General features: G+C 43.1%; 1 protein-coding gene across 3 annotated transcripts in view; it reads right to left on the minus strand.

Annotated features, from left to right (window-relative positions):
* Positions 1–25,964, minus strand: part of Kcnk10 (potassium two pore domain channel subfamily K member 10) — a 138,290-nt gene that overhangs the window by 37,418 nt on the left and 74,908 nt on the right. For all 3 annotated transcript variants that reach the window (XM_021641716.2, XM_060388000.1, XM_060387999.1), the window contains exons 3-4: positions 23,557–23,674; positions 11,972–12,132 (exon numbers count right to left, since the gene is read on the minus strand). In XM_021641716.2, the coding sequence (XP_021497391.1) occupies positions 11,972–12,132; positions 23,557–23,674 (279 nt within the window). The remainder of the gene's footprint in view (positions 1–11,971; positions 12,133–23,556; positions 23,675–25,964) is intronic.

Raw genomic sequence — 25,964 nt, forward strand, 5'->3', positions numbered from 1 at the left:
GAGAGAGTTAAAAAGCTGACCATATCTAAAAAATAGTTTTACTTAGTTATGTTTTCGTGAGGGGTTGAAACTTTGCTTTTTATACAAGAGTGAAGATTTATTTTAAATTCATTTAAAAAAAGAAAAAACCTGAACTGATTTCAGACAGCAACAGGAAATGACAAAGGGACACTGGCCAGTTGTTAGGGATAAACCGAGAAAGTGAGAGAATATTACATTAACTTAGTCCCCAGAAGCTACAGCGAATGCTGAGATGTTTGCCTGTTGAAGAATCACAGATGAACCATCTGTCTTTCTCCCTAGCCTACGCATCAGAGTCAAGCCTGGGGCATTTTCCTTTCTCAATGAAAAATGACCTCATTCCCATAGTCTTCTTCAAAGTCCTCTTTCAGGACCCAGCTGGGATAGGAGTGTTCTTGGTAATGCTGGTGCTGGCACTAAAGACATGGAGAGCACCATTGACCTAGACACTAGAACTGATGTGGAGAATCCAGACAAGGGGCTAGGATACACACCTTGTGACCTGCGTAGGAAATGGCCCCTTTCTCTCCACTGGAGCCCTTGGCTCTTAACTGGGGCAAGTTTATCTTAAGATGGCATTTATTGTGTCTGGAGACGTTGGGGCTGATAACTGTGGACAGGGCTGATGCTGGCATCTACTGAGCGAAGAAAGCAGACCTACCCAGTAAGGCACAGGGAAACCCTACGTCAAGGAATCACACAGACCTAAACATCAGTCACACTAGATGAAGATAGCAGCAGCAGCAGCAGCACCTGCAGCCATGTGACAGATTCCCATGATCTACTAGGGATCTCAGCACAGGTGTGCATATACACACATACACACACAAACACACACACACACACACATACACATACACACACACACACACACAGAGAGAGAGAGAGATTTCGTAAAAAGAGTTACAGTTTAATAAAAGACACTTTCCACATTAATCTTAAGTATGAGAATTTTGAGAAAGAGGCACTCAGAAAAGTATACCAAGATGTAGATCTGGGCTTCTCAAGAGGAAAATCACAACTGTGTGTGTGTGTGTGTGTGTGTGTGTGTGTGTGTGTGTGTGTGTGTGTGCATTTTTTTTCTTTTTGGGCGGGTCTCAAGATACATCTCAAAAAATTAAGAAAATTCTCTATCTCTGTGTGAGTCTATCTGTCTCCCTCTGATTCTCTCTCTGTCTCTTTGTCTCTCTCTCTGCCTCTGTCTGTCTCTGTCTCTGTCTGTCTCCCTGTCTCTCTTGGGTGTTACCTCAAGAGACAGTAGCCTCTTTCCTGCCAAGTATGTTCGCCTAAGTTTTCTCTTGATTCGTGCCGCAGCATGTGATAGAATATTCTAGAACTCTGTCTCCCTCCGCCTTTCCTGCAATGCACAGTGATGGTAGTAGATTTAGGGCAATGCATATCTGATTCTCTGTCTGTCTGTCTGTCTGTCTGTCTGTCTACCTGTCTCTTTCTCTCTGTTTCTCTGTGTGTGTCCCTGTCTCTGTCCATCTGTGTCTCTCTCTTTGTCTCCGTCTCTCTACCCCTCTGTCTCTTTATCTGTCTTTCTCCCTTTCTCTGTCTTTCTGTCTCTCTGTCTCTTTTGTCTCTCTGTCTCTGTTTCTCTTTATCTGTCTCTGTCTCTCTCTCTCTCTGTCTCTCTCTCTCTGTCTCTCTCTCTCTGAGACTACAGAGTGGCTTTGGGGCACCTTGGATGGATGATAACCTAATAGGTTAAATCCAGGAGCCATTAGAGCTTTCACAATGCATTTCTAGTGAGATTTCTTGAAAATTTCAGTCCTATAGCAGAGCAGAGGCCCTAAGCAGGCATTAATTGTGTTGGAAATTTTGAATCTCTGCTGGTAAGGGCCTTCAACTGGACTCCAGGGTAAGGGGCGCCTTTTCTCATGTCCCTATAGTTTTCCTGCCTTTCTATCCTGTCTCACAAGCAGCCCTGCATTAGAGGAAGAGAAAGAACTGTCCATGGAAAAACTGTGCCATGGACAATCATTAAGAGAAATTGCAGAGTCTGCTTAATGGTTCATTTATGTAGGCCACCCCGAATGTACACTGTGGGCCTGCCATCAATGGTAGATAGTATCTCTAAACTAATTGGGAAGAGATATGGTTGATAAGGCTTTAAAATTATCTGTCTTTCCTTTTTTCATTTTAAACCAATTAACTCCACCTCCTTCAGGCCCCTAAGGCAAAGTAAGTGGTTGTTTATATTTATATCACAATCTTCTCCCTGATTAAAAAAAACTCACACCATATAACATTAGTCCTACATATGTACTTGCTACGAGTTTACAGAGTAGTCTATGCAGCAGAGAAGGTGTGTTATAGACACACGAACTCACCCACACACGTAGCAGGCCCTCTCATACCCAGTTAGATATGGGAGCTCACCAATATTGCATCTTTTCTATGCCACTGAACTTCAGTCTTAGACTAAAAACTCAGCCCACCACTTTGCCCTTATCCCCTGTCTATTTATGTACAATGCTGGCACATATAACTTGTACCACAAAGAACACTGTCACCACTAACAAGAGTTAGATGCTATAGTTGAACCTACAGCATTGAAAATAACACTGATTCCAAATGATGGGTTTTCATCTGCTTGAGACAATAATCCTTCTATGTTAATTCCTTTGCCGCTGGGTGTAACCTCAAGAGAAAGAAGCCTCCTGCCAAGTGTTTTCTCCAAAGTTTTCTCTTGATTTGTACCCCAGCATGTGATAGAACATTATAAAAAAAACTCTGCCTTCATCCTCCTGTTCTTCCCTGCAATCCACAGTGATGGTAGCTCTAAGGTAATGCATCATTTGTAAGCTGTAGCCAGACTTCTTTGCCTCAAAAGACAAACATTTCTGTTTTATGTTTGTGGAGTGGAAAGACTAAGAAAGAAAAAGGGTGTTCCTTGGATTTAGAAGAAATATCAGAAACTTGTGGCTCAGCCTGATGAAAAGAGGTAGCTGCCTCTTCCCAGAGGCCAAAGCCCAGCTCAGAGCAAGACAATGAACCCAATCCTAATCTGGTTCAGCTTCCCTAAAGCATCTTGATACATGGTGGTCAGTGTTGCCCAGCCCACAGCAGATGCTGCTCTCTCTCTCTCTCTCTCTCTCTCTCTCTCTCTCTCTCTCTCTCCCGGATCTGGCACTGGGCCTGCTTAGTCTCAACCAATTATTCTTCCTTATTAACTGCCCAGATTTCCAGTTGGCCGGGGGAACTGTTCCTCATTTATGTAGCAAGGTAAGCTGAAAGCTCTCAGACTCCACATTGGCTTCATGGTGTGCTTTAGAAACAGCGTCTCGGATAGTAAATATTTATGGCTCGCCTCAAAGATGCTTTACAGGATCACTGGTTCAGATCTAGACCATGCTACTAACTTAACGCATGGCTTCAGATCGGTCCCTTCACAAAAAATGGGCTCAGTTTTCCTGGATGTGAAAAGAGAGAGTCAACTGAATGCACAGGACATCTGTAGCTAAATTCCCAGGGTGTTTGTCATCCTAAAGGTGTCCAGTAGAACAACCCAAAGGTTATGCCGATAGCATTTTCGATATTCAGAAATTTTCCTATCACCGTTGGAGATCAAACAGTGCATTAACCTTGGAACTGAGTGACCAGCTCAGAACAATGACCTCTCCCTGGCTGCCAGAACTCTTAAAAGCTAGCATTAAATTTCTAGCTCCTCTCCTCTCATAGCAAACACAATACCCTGGACATTTGTCTGGGATTCAAATCTGGCATGGGTGGGAGTAAGCCAGGGTTGTTTGTTACTAAAGCATGTACCGGTCTGTCCCAGTTGACTCAAGGATCTCAAAGACCAGCTAATTTATGACAAGCAGGAAGAAAGGACAGTTTCCCGAAGAGTGGCTTACTTCCAGTTGACTGACACCAATAGATGCCAGCACTCGCTTACCCTACCTTCTCTGATTCCATCCGTTAAAGCAATGTGTTCAGCCCCAAGGGATGATGAATGATTCCTCCACCCCTAGGGTTTTAAAAATTCAGCGAGCATCAGAGTCACCTGGAGAGCCTGTTAAACACAGATCACTGGGCCCCAAACCCTCCAAGAACAATGGTGTCTAAGAAGTTTCCAGGGGGCGCAGTGAAGAAGCTGCTCATCATGAGTCACTGGTCAAAGTCAATCCAATTGCCCTTTGTTAAACGCTTGCCTTCCTAACCTCTCTTACAGCTGGGTATGATCAAGTAATCCATTTCCACTTGATGAGACAGAAAAAGAAAAAAATACACCCATGCATGTGCATGCATGCACGCCTGAACACACATATGCACATACAGTACACACACACACACACACACACACACACACACACAGGGTAACTTCTGGGGAAGGCAGAAGGGATCTCTTTCAACATGATATGCAAAGAGGTAAAGTTTAAAAGCTGGCGACACCTGACTTCAGGACTTAGTATAAAGCTACACTAATCAAGAGAGTGCAGTCTTTGAGAAAGAATAAATAGAGCAATGAAACACAATAGGGAGGCCAGAAATAGATGCATATAAATATGACCAATTTATCTCTGACAAGGGAGCAAAGTGACAACAATGGAGATGAGACAGTCCTCTTTAGAAATGGGACTGAAACAACCAGATAGATACCCACATGCAAAAAAAAAAAAAAAAATGGACTAAGGGCCAGGGACAGGGCTCAGTTAGTAAAGTGCTTTCCCTGTAAGCATGATGACCTGAATATGGGTCCCCACACCCATATAAAAAGCTGGCACAAAAGCACACGTCTATTATCCCAGTATTGGGGAGGCAAAGATGGGAGAAGTTTCTTGGCCTACCAGTCCAACAGAATTGGCAAAGTCAAGGTTCTATGAGAGAGTCTGTCTCAAAAATAAGGCAGAAATTAATAAAGGAAAACCCTTGACACCAACCTCTGGCCTCCACACACTTATGCATGTACACGTGTGTACGCCTCCATACATACTACGTGCACATGCATGCAATACATGCATGCACCTCTATACATGTAGCAACAGATCTCAAACCCTTCATAAACATTAACTCAACATACATCACAGACTTCAATGTAAATAGTGCAACTATGAAACACTTAGATAACAGAAGAAAGCTTGCTGGGCTCATGTAGTACTAGCAATAAACTTTTGAATACAAAGCCACACATACATGAACGAAAAAGTAGTCAATGAGCTAGACTACATTAATTTTCTCTTGTTTTGCTAAAGATGTAGTTAAGAGAATAAAAGAACAAGCTACAGGGAGTGTTTCCAAAAGTTACATCTAACAAAGGGATGATATTCAAAATATACACAACTTTTAAAACAAAACTCAACAATAAAAAGAAAACAACTTGACTTAGAAATGAGCCAAAGACATTAATAGATCTATTAGCTGTCAAACAAGCATATAAGAATATATATTTCATGTTGTATGTCATTAGGGAACTGAAAATTAAAAGAGGGAGCTTCAACATCGCCCTACTTGGAATGAAAGCAGACAACACCAAATGCTCTCATTTCTTCCTCACAGAAATGGAAAATGGTACAAGTGGGTGGTTTCTTAACGCTGGGCAGGCTCAGAAATCTGGTGGTGGTCATGTTTCTTGGTGTTTACCCAAAGGCATTGAAACAGATAGTTCCAGAAGCTTTATTCATATCACCCAATATAGGATGCAAACAAGCTTTCTTTCAGTAGGCAAATGGATCAATAAGCCAGGTAACCATTCAGAAAAAAAAAAAAAAAAGATTATCATTCAACATTAAAGAGAAATGAGCTATTAAGCCATAACAATTCCTGAAGAAAATACCTATTAGGTGGCAAATGTTGTTTATCACTAGTTGAAGGAAGTCATTCTGAAGAGGATCTGTATTTGATGGACTCCGGCACTGTAGCATTCTGGAAAAGGCAAAGTTATGATGGCAGAAGACAAAGAGCAGTGTTTCTCAGGGTTTAGGAGCCAGAAAAGGGTGAACAGGCAGACCCCAGGTGGCAAGTGATGGCAGCACTCTGACCAGCTCCAGCATGGCGAGCATGGTGGGCATGGCTCTGGCAGGCCTCGTTCTTCTCTCCCATTCCCTGTCCCTTGCTAAAAATCATTGGATTACATTCCTAAAGCTAGCCACCAGGATCTATTCCCTTATTTGGATACTTCCTCTTCCTCCTAAGGCTAACCACCAAGATCCAGCTATCAAAGTATTGAAGTCCAGCAATCAAAAGCCCCTTTTTGGTTCACCTAAATATCATGTCCAATTAAAATTAAACACTTCATCCTAAAACAGGGTTTCCCTTTGTACCTTTATCAACTGCCATTTTCCAATGTGTCATGTCTGTCTCCTCTCTATCCAGAGGCAGTCCTTTGTCTCGTTTTCCTCTGGGACAGATACCCCTCCTCCCTCTCACTTATTCCCTTCCCCTTCTCCCTTGGTCTCTATCTCCTGTTTTTGTTTTTTATTCCTTATCCTCTGTCCCTCTAGGACAAAGAAACCTTTGTGCTGTGAACTTGGTCTTGGGGGTCCTGAGCCAATAGTGTTTATCCTTTCAAGTGTTCTGTGTGACTCTATAATGGTGGGCCCACATCATTGAACACCTGACCAAACATGGAATGCATAGCATTATGAGAAGACCCTAATATAAATTACAGAGCAAGAAGTAATTAAGCCCCAATGCCGGTACGTCAAATGAAACAAAAATGCACTGCTCTAGTAGAGAATGTTGGCATATGAGGTTACAGAGTGTGAGTGTGTCTGTGTGTGTGTGTGTGAGTGTGTCTGTGTGTGTGTGTGTGTGTGTGTTTTAACATATATAGGTATATAAAATGGGAATACATATACACAGTTTATGTAATCAATTTTGTTATAAATCTAAAACTTCTATTAAAAATAAGTCTTTGAGAGAGACAGAAATAAACAAACAGATGGAATAACATATTTTTAAGTGTCTCTTTTACCTTGCCTTAGATGTGGCTGCATGCAACCATGATGTCTGTTCCTATTGTAACCTTCTTGTAACCATGAAGCAACAAGCCTATGGATGGAAAGCTGACATGTCAAGGGAGGGAAATACTTGGGTAGTCTTGACACTGTGTGGTCGGTGGACCCCACTTAAAACAAGCTGCCTTCAGGCTTCTTGCTCTGTGAGCTAAATGGGTGTCCTCCGCCATTGTTTATCAGACCTGTGTTCCAAGCATCATGATCAGTGTTTCACACATGCTGTGAGCATTTACCCTCACTTCTCAACCTGACAAGGGACTTAACCTGATCAACTTAGAAGATGGGCACCTTCCGCTCAAGCCCTTCTTTTGCTCTTTGCAGTGATCTTGCCTTAAAGAGATGAACTCGGTTTAGCTCTCCAGGCTGTGGCGAAGGTCGATGAAGCAGATTGTCCTTGTGGAGAAGGTCTATGCCACCAATGACCTCCATAACTGCTGGAGGCAGGATGTCTGTGATGCCTCTAGAAGATAAATTACTCCAGTCCCTACCCCCTGTGGCACAGTGACCTGTTGCTCCCATAACAACGTGATACGATATGGCTGACCTTTAAGGCAGATTATCCTCACAGGCTTGGTCTAATCTCTGAGCCATCAAAAGCAGAGTGCTTTCCCCCGGCTGGGCCAGGGTCAAAGTCAGAGAGATGCAAATTGTGAGTAGCTTCCAGCACATCCTTGGTTTTGAAGCATGTAGGTGAAACTGAGGAAATTGTTCCTACTTGAAAACCAGCAAGGAAATGGGGCTCTCCATCCTACAACCACAGGGAACTGTGTTTCTAGCCGTTTCCTCCAGACAGAAACATTGCCTTGCAGAGGGAGCAGAGAGGATCACAAAACTGCCAGTAAGTGTGAGGACATGCTGAGGTTTCATAAGCAGAAAGCAACTGCTGGGACAGAGACTCTTCAGGAGTCCAGCTACCCGAAAGCTGCGCGGGGAGCTCCATGGTGCAGCTTGAGTCCTCACCCTTCATAGAGTAGGGGTTTTGGTCATGGAGCTGCCTGGGTCATTCTTGTTCTGTAAGTATCCCCTCACACACTCCTAGCAAGCAACCCCAAAAAACGCATCCATTCACTTAGGCGAAGATGGAATGATTGCTTTGGTTTGTCCTTGCTCGCTCTATCTACAGTAAATAGAAAGAGTACCCACCCCAGAAATAGTTATCTGGTAACTTCTATTTGGGGTTTGGGGGTTTTGATTTTGTTTTCTTTTTTTCCCCCTAAATGTGAACTTGTTTGGAAGCAGGTTCTTGCTCAGACCTGGATCCTTGTCTTGCCAACACCTTGACTTTGGCTTTGGATGACACTCAGGATATCTCATCACTTGAGCCCTCCAAGCCTATGACCTCCAGAGCAATGACAGAACAAAAAGGGTGCTGTTTCCGATGCTGTGCTGTGGTGTGTCTGCAGTGATGTGTTATGCCTCAGCGGAAGACAAATAAGCCCTTTCGGCAGCATAGCTAAGGCCGCATCCCCTAGTCAGCTGGTCAGCAGCAGCACTAACCCTCTGACCCCTATCTAGCTCCTGTAGTTCTCAGTTGACCCAATCCCCACAGGAGGAGGTGTCTTTATTCTATCCAAGCATTAACGGCCTGGCTTTTACTGCTGTTTTGCAGTCCAAGCTCATTCCTAAGCAGCACCGTGTTCCTCGACAATTCTACCAAATGAGTCTCCAACCAGGGTATGGCTCAAGAAAGAATCACCGCAGAATACACACTTGTAGAAGGCTGACTGCCTGCTTTGTTTTTATCACGCGCACACACACATACACATATACACATACCCACACACAAAGGCACCTTCTCTTCCCTAGAGCTGAAAGACATCAGATGGAGAAAAAGGGTTAATAACCAGTATGCAGACCTTTTTTTCTTTTTTTAATTAAATGAAATTTCCCCATGACAACTGAAAATCCACGCCCCAAGCCTTGCTGGTTAGTACAATCACCTTTTCTCAAATAATCATCAGGGAATAACTGACCCTTTAAATGTCTGCATGAATAGCCGAGGGTGGCTATGAAGGCTCTTTGTCTTTCCTACCACAACTTTACATGCAGCAAGAAAAGTGCTGCACAACCAGTTGTTTGTTTATTGGAGAAGTGTGCTGACATTCCTCCTGGAATTCCACCCCTCGTAGCCCTTCGAGAGTTGGCAAATGCATCCCCCATGCGGCGCCTGTTCACTAAGCCGTATCTGTCTCACCTTCCTCAATGACTCCCTGTCTTCAGTGATGCTGCAAGAACCTGGGCCGTCAGCACGAAAGTGAAGTGTGGGGATGTTCAGGCTCAGCCCCAGAGTCTACTGACCGGCCTTCTGGAAGCAGCTCAAAGGAGAAGCGTAGCTTGCTCTACTTGTAGTCTGAACTGCATTACAGGAGAGTGAAAGCCCAATTTGGTAAGCGTGAAGTAAAAGGATCGCAACCGCTCCTCTCGTGCGGAATACAGTAACTGACTCCGGGGATTTGAAGACAATCTGCAGCCTAATGCTTTCTTCTGTGACCAAGAAAACTGAAACCAAGAGGAGCTTCAAAAAAAGGGGGGGGGAGGTGGACAAATAAGTCATTTCTCCATGGGAACACTCTAAGAACACTCTTGTTTCTTCTCAGTGTTCAATCACCACATCCGGTTTTTTTCCCCCTAATTCAAAGGGCTGTGAGGATGGCTAAGAAGCACCTCCGAGGAGTTTAAAACAGCTCTTTGGAGACAAAGCTGCTGTGTCTGAGTTAAGAAGACCTAAACATCTAAGAAGCGGTGCGCCATGGTTTCCATGGTGACCACTGAGGAGACAGGTGCACATTCGAATAAGGCCAGCACCCAGGGAGCAAAGTCTGTGGGACATTCCAGAAAAACTCACATGTGTACAAAACCCGAGTTAGTGGCTAGCCTGCCAACAAACTCTTCTTTCAGGAAGGACAGTAGCTCTGAGCTACTTTCTGACCCTTGTCCAAGTTCTTGCTACCCATTATTCCATTTAGCCATCACTAAAACATTCTAAAATTGATTTGCACTCTGTCGCCTTCGCTGATGAAGAAACAGAGGCAGCTTCCCAAGACTGCCGAATTTATGAACATGATTGTGACCCAGCAATGCATCTTATTCTTCTCATCTGCTAATAAACCTCTTACCTTGGCCCTCTGAGGAACTCCTCTGCATCAGCTGAAGAAAAACAGAAGCCAGGATCCGAGGGACAACCTGAGGGATCTTATCTCTGAGGACATGGGGTGCATTGATTTTAGAGCTCACCACTCACCCATCATTACAGATTATGAAAAAGTAAAAGTTCTCAAAATGTAATTTTGAAAAATTATATCGGCAGAGGATGGGGAGATGGCTCAGTCCGTAATGTGTTTGGCACAGGAGTGTGAGAAACTGAGTTCTATTGCCAGCACCAATGTAGAAATCTGACAGAACAGCACCCATATATAATCCCAGTACTGAGGAGGCAGAGACAAGATGGTTCCTGAAACTTACTGGCTGACTTACCCAATTAAAATCTGTGAGCTCTGGCTTCAGTGAGAGACACTGACTCAAACAAATAAGGTGTATGTGGTGGGGATCAATCACAGTCAACACCTGACACTGACATCTGGCCTCTACATACACGTATGTACACACACACACACACACACACACACACACACACACGCACGCAGTTAAGTTACCATAAGAAAGAATTCCCTGAAGAAGGACAGAAAGACTTGAGAATTACATCAATACAGAGTAAGAACATAGAGATGCCTACAATAACAACGAGTTCTGTGAAATTAAATGAATAGGCATGAGTTAAAGAGCATTGGCAATCTTAGCCACTCACACCCATCCTACATGCCTGCCACAGAGGTCAAACATATCACCTGTAGGAAATAAACTCATCAGGCTGAGACTTCTGCCCCTTGTTTAACAGTAGATGTTTTGGGTAGAAGCTTCACACCTCATCGTAGACTATTGGAGTCCTGAGCTGAGGGATGCTCAGCACTGAGAGGCAGAACAAAGAGGACCCATGAAGAGAGAGGTACAAAGCACAGAAAAGAGGACAGAGAAGAATTCAGGATCAGCCTGGAGACATTGTGCAGAAACCAAACAAGTGAAGACATTCTGATAATGGAATAGATGGGTGTATATGTCTCTACGTCATTTTAAAAACAGGAAACTATCTTCCATCTTATTTGGAGTGTGTGTGTGTGTGTGTGTGTGTGTGTGTGTGTGTGTGTGTGTGTGTGTTTACAATAGCTCACAGGTCAAAAGATAATTTGTAAGAATCAGTTCTCTTCTTCTACCATGTGGATCCTGGAGAATGATCTGGGGTTGGCAGGGAGGTGCCCTCATCCACTGAACCATCTATCCTGCTCACCGTCTTCCATAAAGGGCTCTAAGCTATGGTTTAATTGTGACGAGTGCTGGCTAATGTGATCATATTAAAGTCCAGAGCTTTGAAAGGGGCTAAGTCATGAGGGCTCCTCATTCACCAATACAGTTAAAGCCCTTAAAAAATAAATGGCACTATACAATGTCAAGCCCGTTTTCCTTTGCATCCATCCACAACATGCTGTCTTAGCACATTCTCTCTGGAAATCACATTAACAATACCACCTTGAGGGGGGGGGCACAGCCCCTCACCAAGCAACTGAACCTTGATCCTATACATCAAGTCTCCATCCTGTGGGAAATAAGTTTATATGCCATTCCGCTTCGGACATTTCATTACAGCAGCATAAACAGACTAAAACATTCAATGTGTCTCCTCTCTTCAGGAAATCTGTGTTGGTAATCCATACTTAACCTTCTTTGATCCTGTAAGCACCACTATAAGGCAGGAAGTTATTCAATAAAAAGACATTAGGCACAATTCTCTGTCTACATCCGCCAGAAGAGAAAACACAGTCATAGCATTCAACTATTTCATTCGGACAGAAACCTTGCTGCTGCCTTCTAAACCCTATTAGGCTAAACACAGTGACTCCAGTAATGAGGGTTTAAATTGGTGCAGTACTCACTCGAAAAACCTTTTCCACTCTTGCAATGCTTTTGCCAAAGATGGTTCCAAGTTGGTCTCCAATTCCAGCCAATAAGAAACCAAAAAGCGGGATCCCAAAGATGGCATATAAAATACAAAAGATTTTGCCTCCTTCAGTGCTTGGAGCAATATTCCCATACCCTAGGGAGAGAGAAAGCAGAGAGAGAGAGAAGGAAAGCAGTGAGGTGGCAGAGAAAGCAGGGAGGCGGTAGAGCATTGAACCAAAGAGTCCACAGACTTCCGCGTTCTCCAGAGCCCTTTACAATTCAAAACAGTGCTCCCTGCTTCTCTCCTTATAAATAGTCTCAGTGTTTCAGGGATCTTAATACATTTTAAGAAATGTGTAGTCCACCAGAATTGTGTTACTTATGGAAAATGATACTTTTCTCTTAAGAAACATCATACATCATGGACACAATTGAACAGCGCAAAAAAAGTTTCACCTTTGCCTCTGTAGACAAAAGCCTCCCCATAAAGTATCTGTCCCATAGGCATCCTCCTGGCCTGGACTTGCTATAGTCAACATCTGCATTCATAAAGTATCAGGTGCTGAATATTAAGGAGGAAACTAATCTCGTACAAACTCAGAAGGAACAAAGGACTTGCCCTTCCCTGTCCCGGTTAGGGAAGCCTAGTAATAGGGAAAATTTGTGAACGAAGACTGTACCTCTTTACCCCAATGATGGTGAAATCTAGCTGTGCCCAACTCTCCTTACTGGGAATGGCACACAATCCCTGAATCTTGTATCTCTACCTATTACCCCTGTACCCAGAACAATCAGTGATAAATAAATGTTTGTTAATGGAATAGATATTTGAACACAAAAGATTTCATCTACAGGACGGTCAAATTAAAATGAGTTTCACGTAGTTGCACTCTTAAGAATTTTGTAATTTCATAAGTAATTATTAAATAATGAGTATTGGGTTTATTCTATGTAAATGGGGCTGGCAATAGTGTTACTGGAAGAAAGAAGCCTATAATATTAGCATAATTCCCATAAGGTGAAACGCACAAGTAATTGATACTTATTTTCTTGTCAAATATCATTACAGTCTTACAACAATCACTTAACATTGTTCCCAGTTCATGTAGTTCAAGTCCGTCTGTTTCTGAATCCGTGCAATGGGAGAGGTGTCTGTCCACAGCAAGAGACACATTTGAGAACACGGCACCAAAAATGAACAATGTTCTCAGCATGGCCACAAAAGAAAAGCATGTTCTTGGACATCACTCATGCTCCCTTGGGCCCGGAGAGCTCGCTGTTCGATTCTGCCCTGGGGATGAGTCACTTGGCTATTTTCCTTAACAATTTTATGTTCAGAATCATTCAAACCTCTTACCACAAATTACTTAAATTGCAGTTTCCATTTCTTAGATGAGTGTGCAGGCAAGACTTCCTAATCTTATTTTCTTTTGCTCCCTATCATGTTGATTTAAGAGTACGACAAAGCTCCTGGGACATTTTTTCAAATGCTTTCAGGATCTTGTACAAAATGATGTTGCCAAGCATACCCACGTAGAATAATCTGATCTACACCGACTTCTCCAGTTAGAAAAAAGGCAAGCATGCCTCTGCAGCTTCGCATTACAGGGGCAAGTCCCAGAAACAGTCTAGAAACTTGTAGAGACACTAACAACTTTAGCCAGCGTGTCTCACAACAGCCTCATTTCAGAAAATACATCTTTTCCATTAGTCCACCTCAGAAAGATGTCGCAGACGTGGGCAAGATGTACACTGAGCCCATTGAGTGAGGATGCACTTATTAACCCAGACATGCTCTACACACGTCCTCCAGCGTGCTCACAGGGCATGCTGGAGTCACCCCAAAAGCACCACTGAAACGCAAGGAGGTTCTGTATCACCGCACGATACCCCATCGTCCTCAGACCCAAGTAATCTTCCCAAATCTTATGGTACTGGAGACATTCAAGAAAAAAAAATGTGAATGAAAAAGTATTCGGTGGTAGCTGGAGTAGATTAGTTGACATTTCACAGATCAGAATACCCCAGTAAAATAAAACTGGAGTTCTCTAATAAGGTGGTTAATAAGGCAATATTCAAATACGTCATGTGTGTGTATGTACATATGTATGTATACATTTGACAGAGTGTGTATGTGTGTGTGTGTGTGTGTGCGTGCGTGCATGCACGTGTGAGCTATAGGGCATGCCTTGAGTTGTTTTAGTTCAATGACTTAAGTGGATCCATGATGGCTGTGTAGTAAACATGGAGGCCATTGGGCAGCCGAACACCACTGAGGCTGAGAAGTGGAAGAGACAGCTCACCTGCTAGAGCTGCAACTGCTCAAAAAGAACTTGACTATCAGATACAGGAAAAGCAAAGGGAGCCCAGAAGTCCCTCCACCAGTCAGCTGCTGCTGACTCTCAGCAGCGTACAACGAGCCCAGCCGGACACTGAGAAAGAAAAAGGGCTTTCTTTTTCCTTTTCTTTTTTTTTTTTTGCATTTTTGTTAATTATTATTATTTTTACAGTTTATTAATTTTGTATCCCGGCTGTGGCCCTCCCCCCCTTTGTCTCCTCCCAATACCACCTCCCCTCCTTCTTCTCCCCCCAGGGGGAGGTGATCAGAGAGCCTGCCACTGAGTTCATGACAGAGACAGCCCCCTTACTTAGGGACCCCACATAGAGACTGAGTCTATGGGTTACATCTGAGCAGGGGTTTTAGGTCCTCTTCATGTATGCTCTTTGGTTGGTGTATCAGTCTTGCAGGGCCCCCAGGGCCCAGGAATTTTGGCTCTCTTGCTCTCATTTTCCAGCTCTTGTCCCCTCCAGGTCTTTCTGTCTCCCCCTTCTTTCATAAAATTCCATGCACTCTGTCCAAAGTTTGGCTATGAGTCTCAGACTCTGCTTTGATGCCACAATCAGTGGACTCCTTCAGAGGCTGTCTGTGGTAGGCTCCTGTCCAGTTCCCTGTTTTCTCCTGCTTCTAATGTCTACTGCATTTGCCCTTCTGAATGAGAGTTAAGCATCTTCCCTAGGGTCTCCCTTGTTGTTTAGCTTTTTTATGAGTATAGATTTTAGCATGTTTATCCTATAATATATGGCTAATAACCACTTATGAGTGAGAATATTCCATGTGTCTTTCTGCTTCTGGGATATCTCACTCAAAATGATCTTTCCTAGTTCCCACCATTTGCCTGCAAATTTTATGATTTTCTTGTTTTTAGTTGTTGAGTAGTATTCCACTGTGTAAATGTACCACAATTTCTATATCCATTCCTCCACTGAGGGACATCTGGGTTGTTTCCAGATTCTGGCTATTATGAATAGAGCTATTACAAACATGATTGAGCAAATGTCCTTGCTGTATAGTTGAGCATATTTTGAATACATGCTTACCAGTGGTATAGCTGCATATTTTGAATACATGCTTAGGAGTGGTGTAGCTGAGGTAGCACTATTCCTAATTTTCTAAGAACATGCCAGATTGCTTTCCAAAGTGGTTGTTCAAATTTACATTCCCACCAGCAATGGAGGAGGGTTCCCCTTTTCCACATCCTCTCCAGCATGTATTGTCACTTCAGTTTTTATCTTGGCCATTCTGATGGGTGTAAGGTGAAATCTCAGGGTTGTTTTGACTTGTATCTCTCTGATGACTAAGGACGTTGGACATTGTTTTAAGTGTTTTTCTGCCATTCAATATTCCTCTATTGATAATTCTCTGTTTATCTTTGTAACTCATTTTTTAATTGGATTACTTGGGTTGTTGGTGTTTAACTTCTTAAGCTCTTTATATATTCTACATATTAGTCCTCTGTCAGCTATAGGGTTGGTGACGATCCTTTCCCAGTCTGTAGGCTGTCTTGATTCAACTTTGGTCATAGATCGGTAGGGAATTGGCCTTCCTACCAAAAGCAATCTAGAGATTCAATGCAATTGCCATCCAAATACCAACACAATTCTTTACAGAACTTGAAAGAACAATTCTCAATTTCATATGGGAAAAAAACAGAATTGCTAAAAACAATCCTGTACAATAAGAGATCTTCTGGAGGTATTTCCATATCTGATCTCAAGCTTTACTGTAGAGCAACAATAATAAAAATGGCATGGTACTAGCATAGAAACAGACTGATGGTTCAATGGAATTGAATAGAAGACCCAAAAATAAACCCACATACCTACAGACACTTAATTTTTTTTTTACAGAGAACCCAAAACAATACAATAGAATAAAGACAGCATCTTGAACAAATGGTGCTGGTCTAACTAGATGTCTACATGTAGAAAAATGCAAATAGATCCATATTTGTCACCCTGCACAAAACTAAAGTCTAAGTGGATCAAAGATCTTAACATAAAACCAGACACACTAAACCTGTTAGAAGAAAAAGTAGGGTAGAGCCTGGAATAAAGAGATTATTACAAAAGAGGACCAGATAGCTCTTGGCTCTGTTTGCCCCTAAGAAGAAAATATCTCAGAGTCCTTGAAGAGAAAGCTAGTATTTAAAGAAGACTAAGTCCTGAGACACAAAGAAGTTTCCACACGCTTCTCGTGTGCCCAAGTCAAACCTTTGCCAAACTGTGTCTTTCAAGCCCAGTTGATAAAGGGTATGCATTGTGGAACCAACCTGTCTGTGCTTGCAAGATGTTCTGTGAACACATGAACTGTGAAAGTCACACAGGATCTCACACTCAGAAAGGGCTTGTATAGAAAAAAAGTCCTGTGGACACAGATAAGCACTGGAGAATCCAGGACAACTTAAACACACAACCCATCACTTCAGTGGAACGAGGTGCTTAGCTGTTCCCCTTGGAATGCTGGAAATGGATGCCGTTTGCAACCTGGTGAGCCTTTGCTGTCTGATGAGCCAGGCTCTGCCCTTCTCCCACAGTTTATGCTTTGCTTATCCCAAACCTCCCCCTCCCCCAAATCTTGAGCATTACTTCTAGGACATAAAACTCATCCTTATGAGTGATGTCACTTGTACTTTACAACTAAGGATCTTCTGTGTTATCTTAGGACTGGGAGAATGTTGACACTCACAGGCATTATATTTACCTCAGTCACTCTCCCTAAACCCTAAATCTTGGGTACTATCTCTGAGTCAACAGCACCCGTCTTGTACCCAAAGTGCCCGACAGTTCTGTCCTTGGTTAAATGTTCTGACACTTGCATGCTGGTATTCTTAATCACCTTTTTAAAACAAACCATGTGTTTTCATTTTGCACCACGCCCTGCTGATCCCGGTGAATGACACTTGTTTATTGCAACATAATGCATAAACTGTTTTAACTTTTCCTGGTCTCACTCTTGCCATATATGAATGAGGCTAATCCCTACCCTATGCGGTGATTACAAGTTAGAATAAGAACATGTGTGTGGACCACACTACCTGTGTCAGTAGCAATTAGGTACAATGCTTCCTATTGGGTGGCCATGATTAAACATCCAGTCAAAGCATTTAGAAAATTCAAGCAGCTCCTTCAGTACCTTTGCTCATCCAACCCTTTGTTGATGCAACTAGGCAAGAGAGAGTCACCAGCTACCTCCTGAAATGAGCAGGAGGCATATGAGTCAGATCATTCAACCTAAAAATGATACAAAGACTAAAACCTAATTGCATTTCCCAGCCATTGGTAAGAAGGTGATCATTTCCTGCCTTTCTGGAAATGATGGTCTATGGCAACATGTCTATACACAGACGTGAGCACCACCCTCCAGCTTATAAAAGCTAGTTGCTACAGATCTACCAGTAGAGGCAGTCATCAGAGGTAAGGGGGGCTTCTCATAGTAGAATGTGATATGAAGAAATAACAGGTGCAGGGCACCGTTGATCAAGATGTCTTCCTTCTGGTTTGGTTACTGGCGTAGAGAAGTTCCTTTGTTGTATGACCATTCCTAGATGCCCATAGGAGACTAGTTCTAGGAGCTCCTGCAGATAACAGAGTCCATGGATATTCCATTCCCTTAAATAAATACCATGTTCTAATATAGACCTAAACATTTCCTCCTATATCGTCTAAAATACTTAAAATATCTAACGCAATGTAAATGTTATGTAAATAGCTGTGTCCTAGTTAGGGTTTCTATTGCTGCAAAGAAACACCATGGCCAAAAACCAAGTTAGGGAGGAAAGGGTTTATCTGGCTTACACTTCCAGATCATAGTTCATCTTTGGAGGAAGTGGGGACAGGAACCCAAGCAGGGCTGGAACCTGGAGGCAGAAGCTGACGCAAAGGACATGAAGAGGTGCTGCTTACTGGCTTCCTCAGCATGGCTTCCTCAGCATGGCTTCCTCGGCATGGCTTCTTATAGAACCTAAGGCCACCAGCACACAATGGCCTGCACAAGTCATGTTGAGTAATCCAGTAAGCAGAACCCCATAACAGGGCTTTGTCTCTATGATGTAAAAGCACAGATACAGAGGGTCAATGGTATATATATATGATATATATATATATCACCTATATATATATATGTATATGTATATATCACCTATATATATATATATATATGTATGTGTGTATATATGTATATATCAGCACACAAAAGGCTTTTTTAAAAAAAACATATTGATACTGAATAGTAGTACTGCTTTTTCAGAAAAGGACATTTTTAATGCACATAACTTCATGCTACACATGAGAGTCTTTCTGGAAAATGATTTGGCAAGACCCTTAAAAGCTCCATGCCCTTTGAGCAATCCCTATGGACCTTTTCCAAGAAAACAACCTACTTACTGAATAAAGGTTTTCACCATGGTGTTAAGAGGGCTACAAAAATAGAAACATCTTAATCCCCATACACACACACAACATGGCACTACAGTACAGATAGTGAGCCCGGGGGGGGGGGGGCATCAGCGACGGCTTTGGAAAGAACTCTGAAAGTCTAACATTGCTCGTAGTGAAGGGGAATGTGAACAATGTCAGCTTACAAATTGTATGACCTGGAGCAAGCAGAACAGGATATGAACTGCACAGTTAATGAGATAAAGCTTCCCATGATAACTGCCCCACTTCCCTGACTTCTAGATAGTGGGATATTTCTCAGGAACATCTTAAAAATGACCAAGCCTTGAGATTGCTTCTAAGCCTTCTTTCAAGATTTGCAATGAATTTACCAGAAGTAGTTGACTTTTTAAAACATGGCAAATTGTTTCTTATTTTATTACTTCTGGCTTTGTATCAAGCTTTTTTTTTAACTTCTCTAATTGTATGACTTTATAAAGGCCCTTTACTCCAGAATTAACTGTACTCAGCTAAATAGTATTCAACTTACAATCCATTATGTCTTAGGTAAGAGAAAAGGGGGGAAATAACATTTTCTAAGTTGCATAGAACAGGGACTGGGTTTGTCTGATGTGGGCTTTGGGTGATGGGTTATATTTTTGTTGGTTTTTGTCTGCATGTTTGTTTCATAGTAGTTGGCTGTTGGTAACCAGCATCTTTATGGTTTGGAATGGAGGTCCTGATCCTACACGCAATTGGTCAGACATAGTGACCAACATTTTTATAAAGAGGGAATGGCCTTGCAAATAACCAAGCCAAGGACAGATGAAGCCAGAGGCTCATCCATCAGGGCAGCTCAGCCTAAAACTTGAATCAAGATCATGTGGCCCAAAGACGACTACAGTGGCCAGAAGAGTCAGGCACTGGTTGTGGGGTCAAAGGTTATTTATGGGCCCTCTATGAACTCTCTTGAGTCTGTACACATTGGTTAGGAATATCTAGATTATAGATTATATCTAGATTATCTAGTGCAGACTAGCTTAAACCTAAAAAAAAAATGGAAAATCCCACTGACTCTGGAAAAATAGGAAACTTATTATGTTTCTTAGTATTTTGCAAATAGCTCCTTTCAGAGCTCATGGGGCATGAGCAGGGCCCATTTACCACTAGCCCTTTCCTTACTCTGGAAGAATTAGCTCAACTCCAGACAAAGCAACCTACCAAGGAAAGACAGTTAGGGGTATTGTCTCAGTTCTTCCTTCTCCAGGCTAACCATCAGTAAGAAAGTGAGAAAGCCATTTCCTCCAAAGTTCAAACAAAATCCCAAGAAGTTCTTGTTGGCCTTCTTTGAACTGATAACTCTGGCCACAGACTGAATTTCTTTGTGCAGATAATATCATTCTTCTCCAGGGCCTAGGGGTCATTAGTGGGAAAATAGGGGTCATAAATGGAAAAGGGAGATTGGGTGGATATACTGTTGTTAGGACAAACGTGAATTAAAAAAAAAAACTGTGTGGCTGCTGGAAAACCAAGCAAGGGTTAGTAAATACTATCAGTGCTTTACTGAGAATCATAGCAATATTTCAGAGCCCAGCATAGATATTGTTTATTGCAATGCACCAAACAAAACCCTGATTTAGTAATTTCATACCGCAAGGAAATGAATAGGGTTTTTTGTTTTTTGTTTTTTGTTTTTTCCTGTTACATGTAGTATCCCCTAATAGCTCATAGATCCAATACTGGTACTTGAGACTATTTTCCAAAGTACACTTTTTGAAATGGAGAAGACTTTCTCAACTTTAATGATTGTACAAGTTCTCTTAAAATGTGTGATGCTTTTCTTCATCCCCATAAGCAAACTGTCAGACACATTCTAAGCTGAAGTCATTCTTCTCTGATGGATGACAGCAATGACCTTGGGTTGGTTAAGGTTCATAGCACCACAAGGGTCCAGGAAACATGTTTTTTCTGTTAGGTGTAGTGAGTCTGTGAATTCCAACAGCCTAACCTGATCTGGAGGTCACAGACTTCCATGTTTAATGAACAGACCTACATGCTTAATGAACACTTGGAACTATGACAATAACTGGTTTTGATGAATTTATGAATTGCAAATGTAAAATTACTTGCTACATTTCTTAATTAGATTAAAAGAGTTAGTTGATGGTTAATGTTAGGTGTTTGCCTGACTGGGTTATGAATACCTAGAGAATTGGTAAAGCATTGCTATTGGGTGTGTCTGTTAAAATGTTTCTAGATGTTTCCACAGGACATTATCATGTGAGTTGATAGATTAAGTATGGAAGGCCCATGGTCAGTGTGGACAGGACCATCTAATAGGCTGAGCGCTTGAATAGAACCAAAAGGGGAAGGCGTAGAAAAGAGCTCTTTCTCTTTCTCACTCTGTGTGTGTCTCCGTGCCTCTGTGTGTGTTTGTGTCTCTGTCTCTGTCTCTCTGTTTCTCTCTGTATGTTTGTATCTGTCTCTCTGTCTCTCCCCATCCCTCTCTCTTTCTTTCTCTCTCCATCTCATTTTCTTCTCCTACCCTTGGACATCAGAATTTCAGACTCTTTGGCCTGTAACCACCAGGATTCATACCACTGGCTTTCTGGATTTTCAGCTGTTTGGTCAAAGTCTTAGAGTTATACCATCAGCATCCCTGAGCCTCCATTGCAAGGAACATGCCAAGGGACTTCCTGGGCCCATGATTACAGAAACCAATTCCCCTGCCCCATGTCTACGCACATATAATCTTGCTGCTTTCCTGAAGATCTCAATACAAGTCTCAGTAAGAATGGTAATTCTCTTTCATTCCAAATGTTTATGTCACATAACTTTCTTGATTTCACTAGTCTAGAAGATCATAGACTGTTTGATTAGATTCTAAATATAAAAAAAAATGTGTACCTCTAAAACAACCCTTAGCCTCTAAAACATGCTCCCATAAGAAGTTCACTGTCCATACTATAAACCAAAGTTAAGAGCTTCTCAAGAGGAACAGCTGGGCCTCACAGAGAATCAGAATAGGAAATAAGAACTGTAGGGCATAGGAGCGCTACAAGATCAACAGAGCCAAATATCTGGGTCCAGGGCCACCTGAAGAGACCAATGTGCCAGCCAAGGACCACACATGGAGAGGACCTAGACTCCCTGCTCAGATGTAGACCATAGACAGCTCAGTCTCCATGTGGACTCCCTAGTAAGGAGAACAGGGCCTGCCTCTAACTGGACTCAGTGGCCAGCTCTTTGATCATCTCCCCCTGGGGGGTGCAGCCTTACCAGGCCACAGAGGAAGATGCTGCAGCCAGTCCTAATGAGACCTGATAAGTTGGAGCCAGATGGAAGGGAAGGAGGACCTCCATTATCAATGGAATAGGGGAGGGGTATAGGGGGAGAATAGGGAGGGAGGGTAGGACTGGGAGGAGATGTGGGGGGGCTACAACAGAGATACGAAGTGAATAAATTGTCATAAATAATAAATCAATTAAAAAATAAAAAATAAAGTTCCTCTCTGGAAGGCTAAAGCTATCTCCCAGCCTCCTCCCACCTCCATCTTCAGAGTTCAGAGGCACAGGCGAGCACCACCACCCTCAGAATTTTCAGGAGCCATGCTTAACTTCTGAAGGTGATTTCCAGCCAAACAAGTGATGATAAAGGAAACTAATAGGAAAAGACAGGATGCACCAATGGCTTTAACACTGAGCAAGTATGAAGATGAGGGTGAGCGAACAGAATATAAATCATGCATTCTTGTCTCTTGTGTAAAATGGTTGATGCTTGGAACATAATGCAAAAGGAAATTGAGATACTGGACAAGTTCTTGTGGACTAGCTAAGAGCCCATGGTTATTATTCAAAGCTCATGTGGTTGAGAAAGATGGGGAAAGGAGATCTCATTATTCATAATCAGGATCTATGCATACTGGATAATAACTAGAACATTCAAGCTATTAATACTATTGTAAGTATAAAGTAACACCAAAGACAGAAACTCACAACACCCGAGTATAACATATATAACATATAAAAATTAAATACATGAAATAAGGCATACACTGTCGCAGGAAAGCGGCAATGATGGTTCATATGAGCATCAGCCACAGAGAGTATGTGCAAGGTCAGCTTCCAGCACACACTCAGGTTGTATGTAATTAAACTTTCCTAAGAAGAGAAGGATACCTGAAGAGGAGCCCTCTGCAAGTGCAATGGGAAGGAAGGAAGGAAGGAAGGAAGGAAGGAAGGAAGGAAGGAAGGAAGGAAGGAAGGAAGAGACCAGTGCTTCCATTTGCAGTGGGAAAGTTGAGAAATAGTCCCTAAGACTGAAAATTCTAGAAGTGGCTGTGCAAGTTTAATATTTAAAGCCACAGAAGTGGATATTGAAAACATCAGACAAAGGAGATAAAAGGTATTTCTTTTCTCTGGAACAGAAGAAAGAAAGAAAGAAAGAAAGAAAGAAAGAAAGAAAGAAAGAAAGAAAGAAAGAAAGAAAGAAAGAAAGAAAGAAAGAAAGAAGCTGGAGAGGGGCATCCCCCACACCTTTGTCAAACATCTTCATACCACTATAACTCTACCAGGAGCTGCAATCCCTAAAACGGGATCTGAGCGCATCCAAACAATCCAAGCTCAACTGACCAACCCGTGCACTCTACTCTTGCCTCGAGGTTAGGCCCCTTCCGTTGAGATGCCCTCCAACTGCTCATTCCGAACCTTCACATAGCTTGGCTTTCTACCGAGAGCAGCCACAACAGCTGCATGCACTTGACGAGCGGTGAGAAGCTGGTCCCACACCTTAGGGAGACGAGTTCTGTCTAAGCATTCCTCAGGAGGGTGTGCAGAGGAAGGGATATTAATAAAGGAGCGGGTACCTATGGTCGTGATGACAGTTCCGGCAAAGAAGAAGGCACTTCCCAGGTCCCAGTGACTGCTGCTGTGAGAAGAGTTTCCTACTGGGCTGACTCCTGCATTGTCAGCGTCGAGCGCGTGCTGCAAGGAGAGGGGAAGGCACAAGAATGGGTTAGAAGGATATGTTTACGCTTCCAATATGTTTCTCTACTGCTCAAGAACCTGCGAGGGTCTAGATGCCACCAGTGCAGCAGAAGGTACGCCATGCATCAAGCGCATGCCACACACCCATTAGCCCCCCAGTCCCACCCTCTCTCCCTCTCCCCCCCCCCCATTCCCTTCCCCTAGTCCACTGAAAGGGGGAGTTTTCCACTATTGCCATCTGCCCATAGCTTATCAAGTCTCATCAGGACTGCCTGGATCCTCTTCCTCTGCGGCCACATTCCTCTTCCTCTGGTAAGGCCACATCTCCAGGAGGAGGTGATCAAAGAGCAGGCAATCAAGTTCATGACAGAGGCAGCCCCTACTCTCCTTACTCAGGAACCCACATGGAGACTGAGCTGCCAATCGGCTACATCTGAGCAGGAGGTCTCGGTCCTCTCCATGCATGGTCCTTGGTTGGTGCAGGACCCCGTGGGCTCAGGTTGTTCAGCTTTGTTGGTCTTCTTATGGGTCTCTCGTCCTCTCCATGTCCTTCTATGCTCCCTTCTTCCATAAGAAAGAAGAAGTGTGCTCTGCCCAACTCTACAGCCTAAGAAGCTAAACAACAAGGAGGACCCTAGGGAGGATGCTTAAACCTCATTCAGAATGGCAAGCAGGATAGACACCAGAAGAAGTGGAATAGGATGGGAGCCTACTATAGAGGGTCCTCTAAAAGGCTCCATCCAACAGAGGAATGAGGCAGATGCCAAGATTCACAGAAGATGATTTTTTTTAAGCGGGAGAAAATCGAGGGTTTAAGAGTATGTGGCCATTTATATAAAAACTTAAGGACATAGGTGGCCTCAATAGTACAAAATGCATATGCATTGCTATGTGTACAGATAGATGCTTAGCAGAATGTTCTCCCAAAGTGGTCGTTTCTGGAAAGGTGGGATATGGATTTATTTTTTATTCATCACCTTTCCATCTCGTTAAAATATTTTCTGCTGAGTCTATTCCAGGAGCACAGAAGTTTAAACTCGGGCACCTGGTCAGACCAGCTTGGTTCTGCCAGTTATTAATATCGGAATCTTAGGTATGCTATATCAGCCTCTCTACGCCTAATTAACCCTCTTGAAAATTGAGGGTGAGAACTTTTTTTTGCACAGCTGTAAGGATTCAATGAGGGGGGTCGGCTCCTTTAATGTTCTCAGCCCATGTCTGTCTTTGTTAGGGTTAGGTTTACCAGCGACAGCCATGTGATACAGGGACGTGGTCATTCAATGTTTAAACACCATAAAGCAGACCAACACAAACAAAAATCACTCTGATATCAGTAAGTTTCCTGGTGCCACCATCATACATGTAGCCCATTTTTGACTGAACTGTTACGCAGTACACGGCTGTAGCATCAGTTTCATTAACCATCATTGCGCACACTCACCCTCACACACAGCAACTATTCTTTCGTGGTTGAAATTTTAACCCGGGGGTAGGGGTGTGCAGGCACCACAGTGCACGTGCGGAGGTCAGGGGGCCTCCTGAGTGTAAAAGACTCAGTTCTCTCTCTTCTGGCATGTAGGTTCTGGTGAGGGAACTCGGATCCTCGGGATTAATAGTTGCCCCTGTTACCCAACAAACCATTTCACCGGACCTGATCGCTTTTTTTTATCAGCCTGAATGACGACTCCTCAGTGACTACTGGAGACCTACATTCTAACTCAATATGGCCACTACATTGTCCCCATTGATGACCCAGTCCCATCTCTCAGCAACTGGAATATCTCCACTCTACAGGGTGCTCCCTCACTCCCACAAACTATGCCCATCATTCGGGGTCTAATTCTCTCCCTTCTCTCCCCCAAAGCCTATACATTGTGGTTCCACAGTTGCGCCCTTGTCCAGCTTGTCCTTGCGTACCAACTCCAAATAACCCTAAAATGTGTCTGCAGCTTCAGCATGAACAGAGGAAGACAAATCCTCTCAGAGGCCCTTCCTGAGAGGGTCCTGCCACCCTGCTTCAGGTAGGGTGCAGAAGAAGAAGCAGCTATCGTTCATCTCAGGCACAAGCAGTGCATACATGTGCGCTGTGATAAGATCTCCCCTTGCAGCTTCACGGAGTAAGTGACAGAGGCATGAACTACTCGGGAAGACTGAGACTCCATATCCTGGGCGAAGTCGGAATGACCCAACGGAGAGAGAGCAAGGCGCAAATAATGAAGCATGTTGCTATTTGTCCTCAACATTCCCCTTTAAGCTTGGTTCAAACAGGTGCCTAGTGGCTGTCACA

This window comes from Meriones unguiculatus, chromosome 7 (assembly GCF_030254825.1).
Source record: "Meriones unguiculatus strain TT.TT164.6M chromosome 7, Bangor_MerUng_6.1, whole genome shotgun sequence".
Taxonomy (NCBI): domain Eukaryota; kingdom Metazoa; phylum Chordata; class Mammalia; order Rodentia; family Muridae; genus Meriones; species Meriones unguiculatus.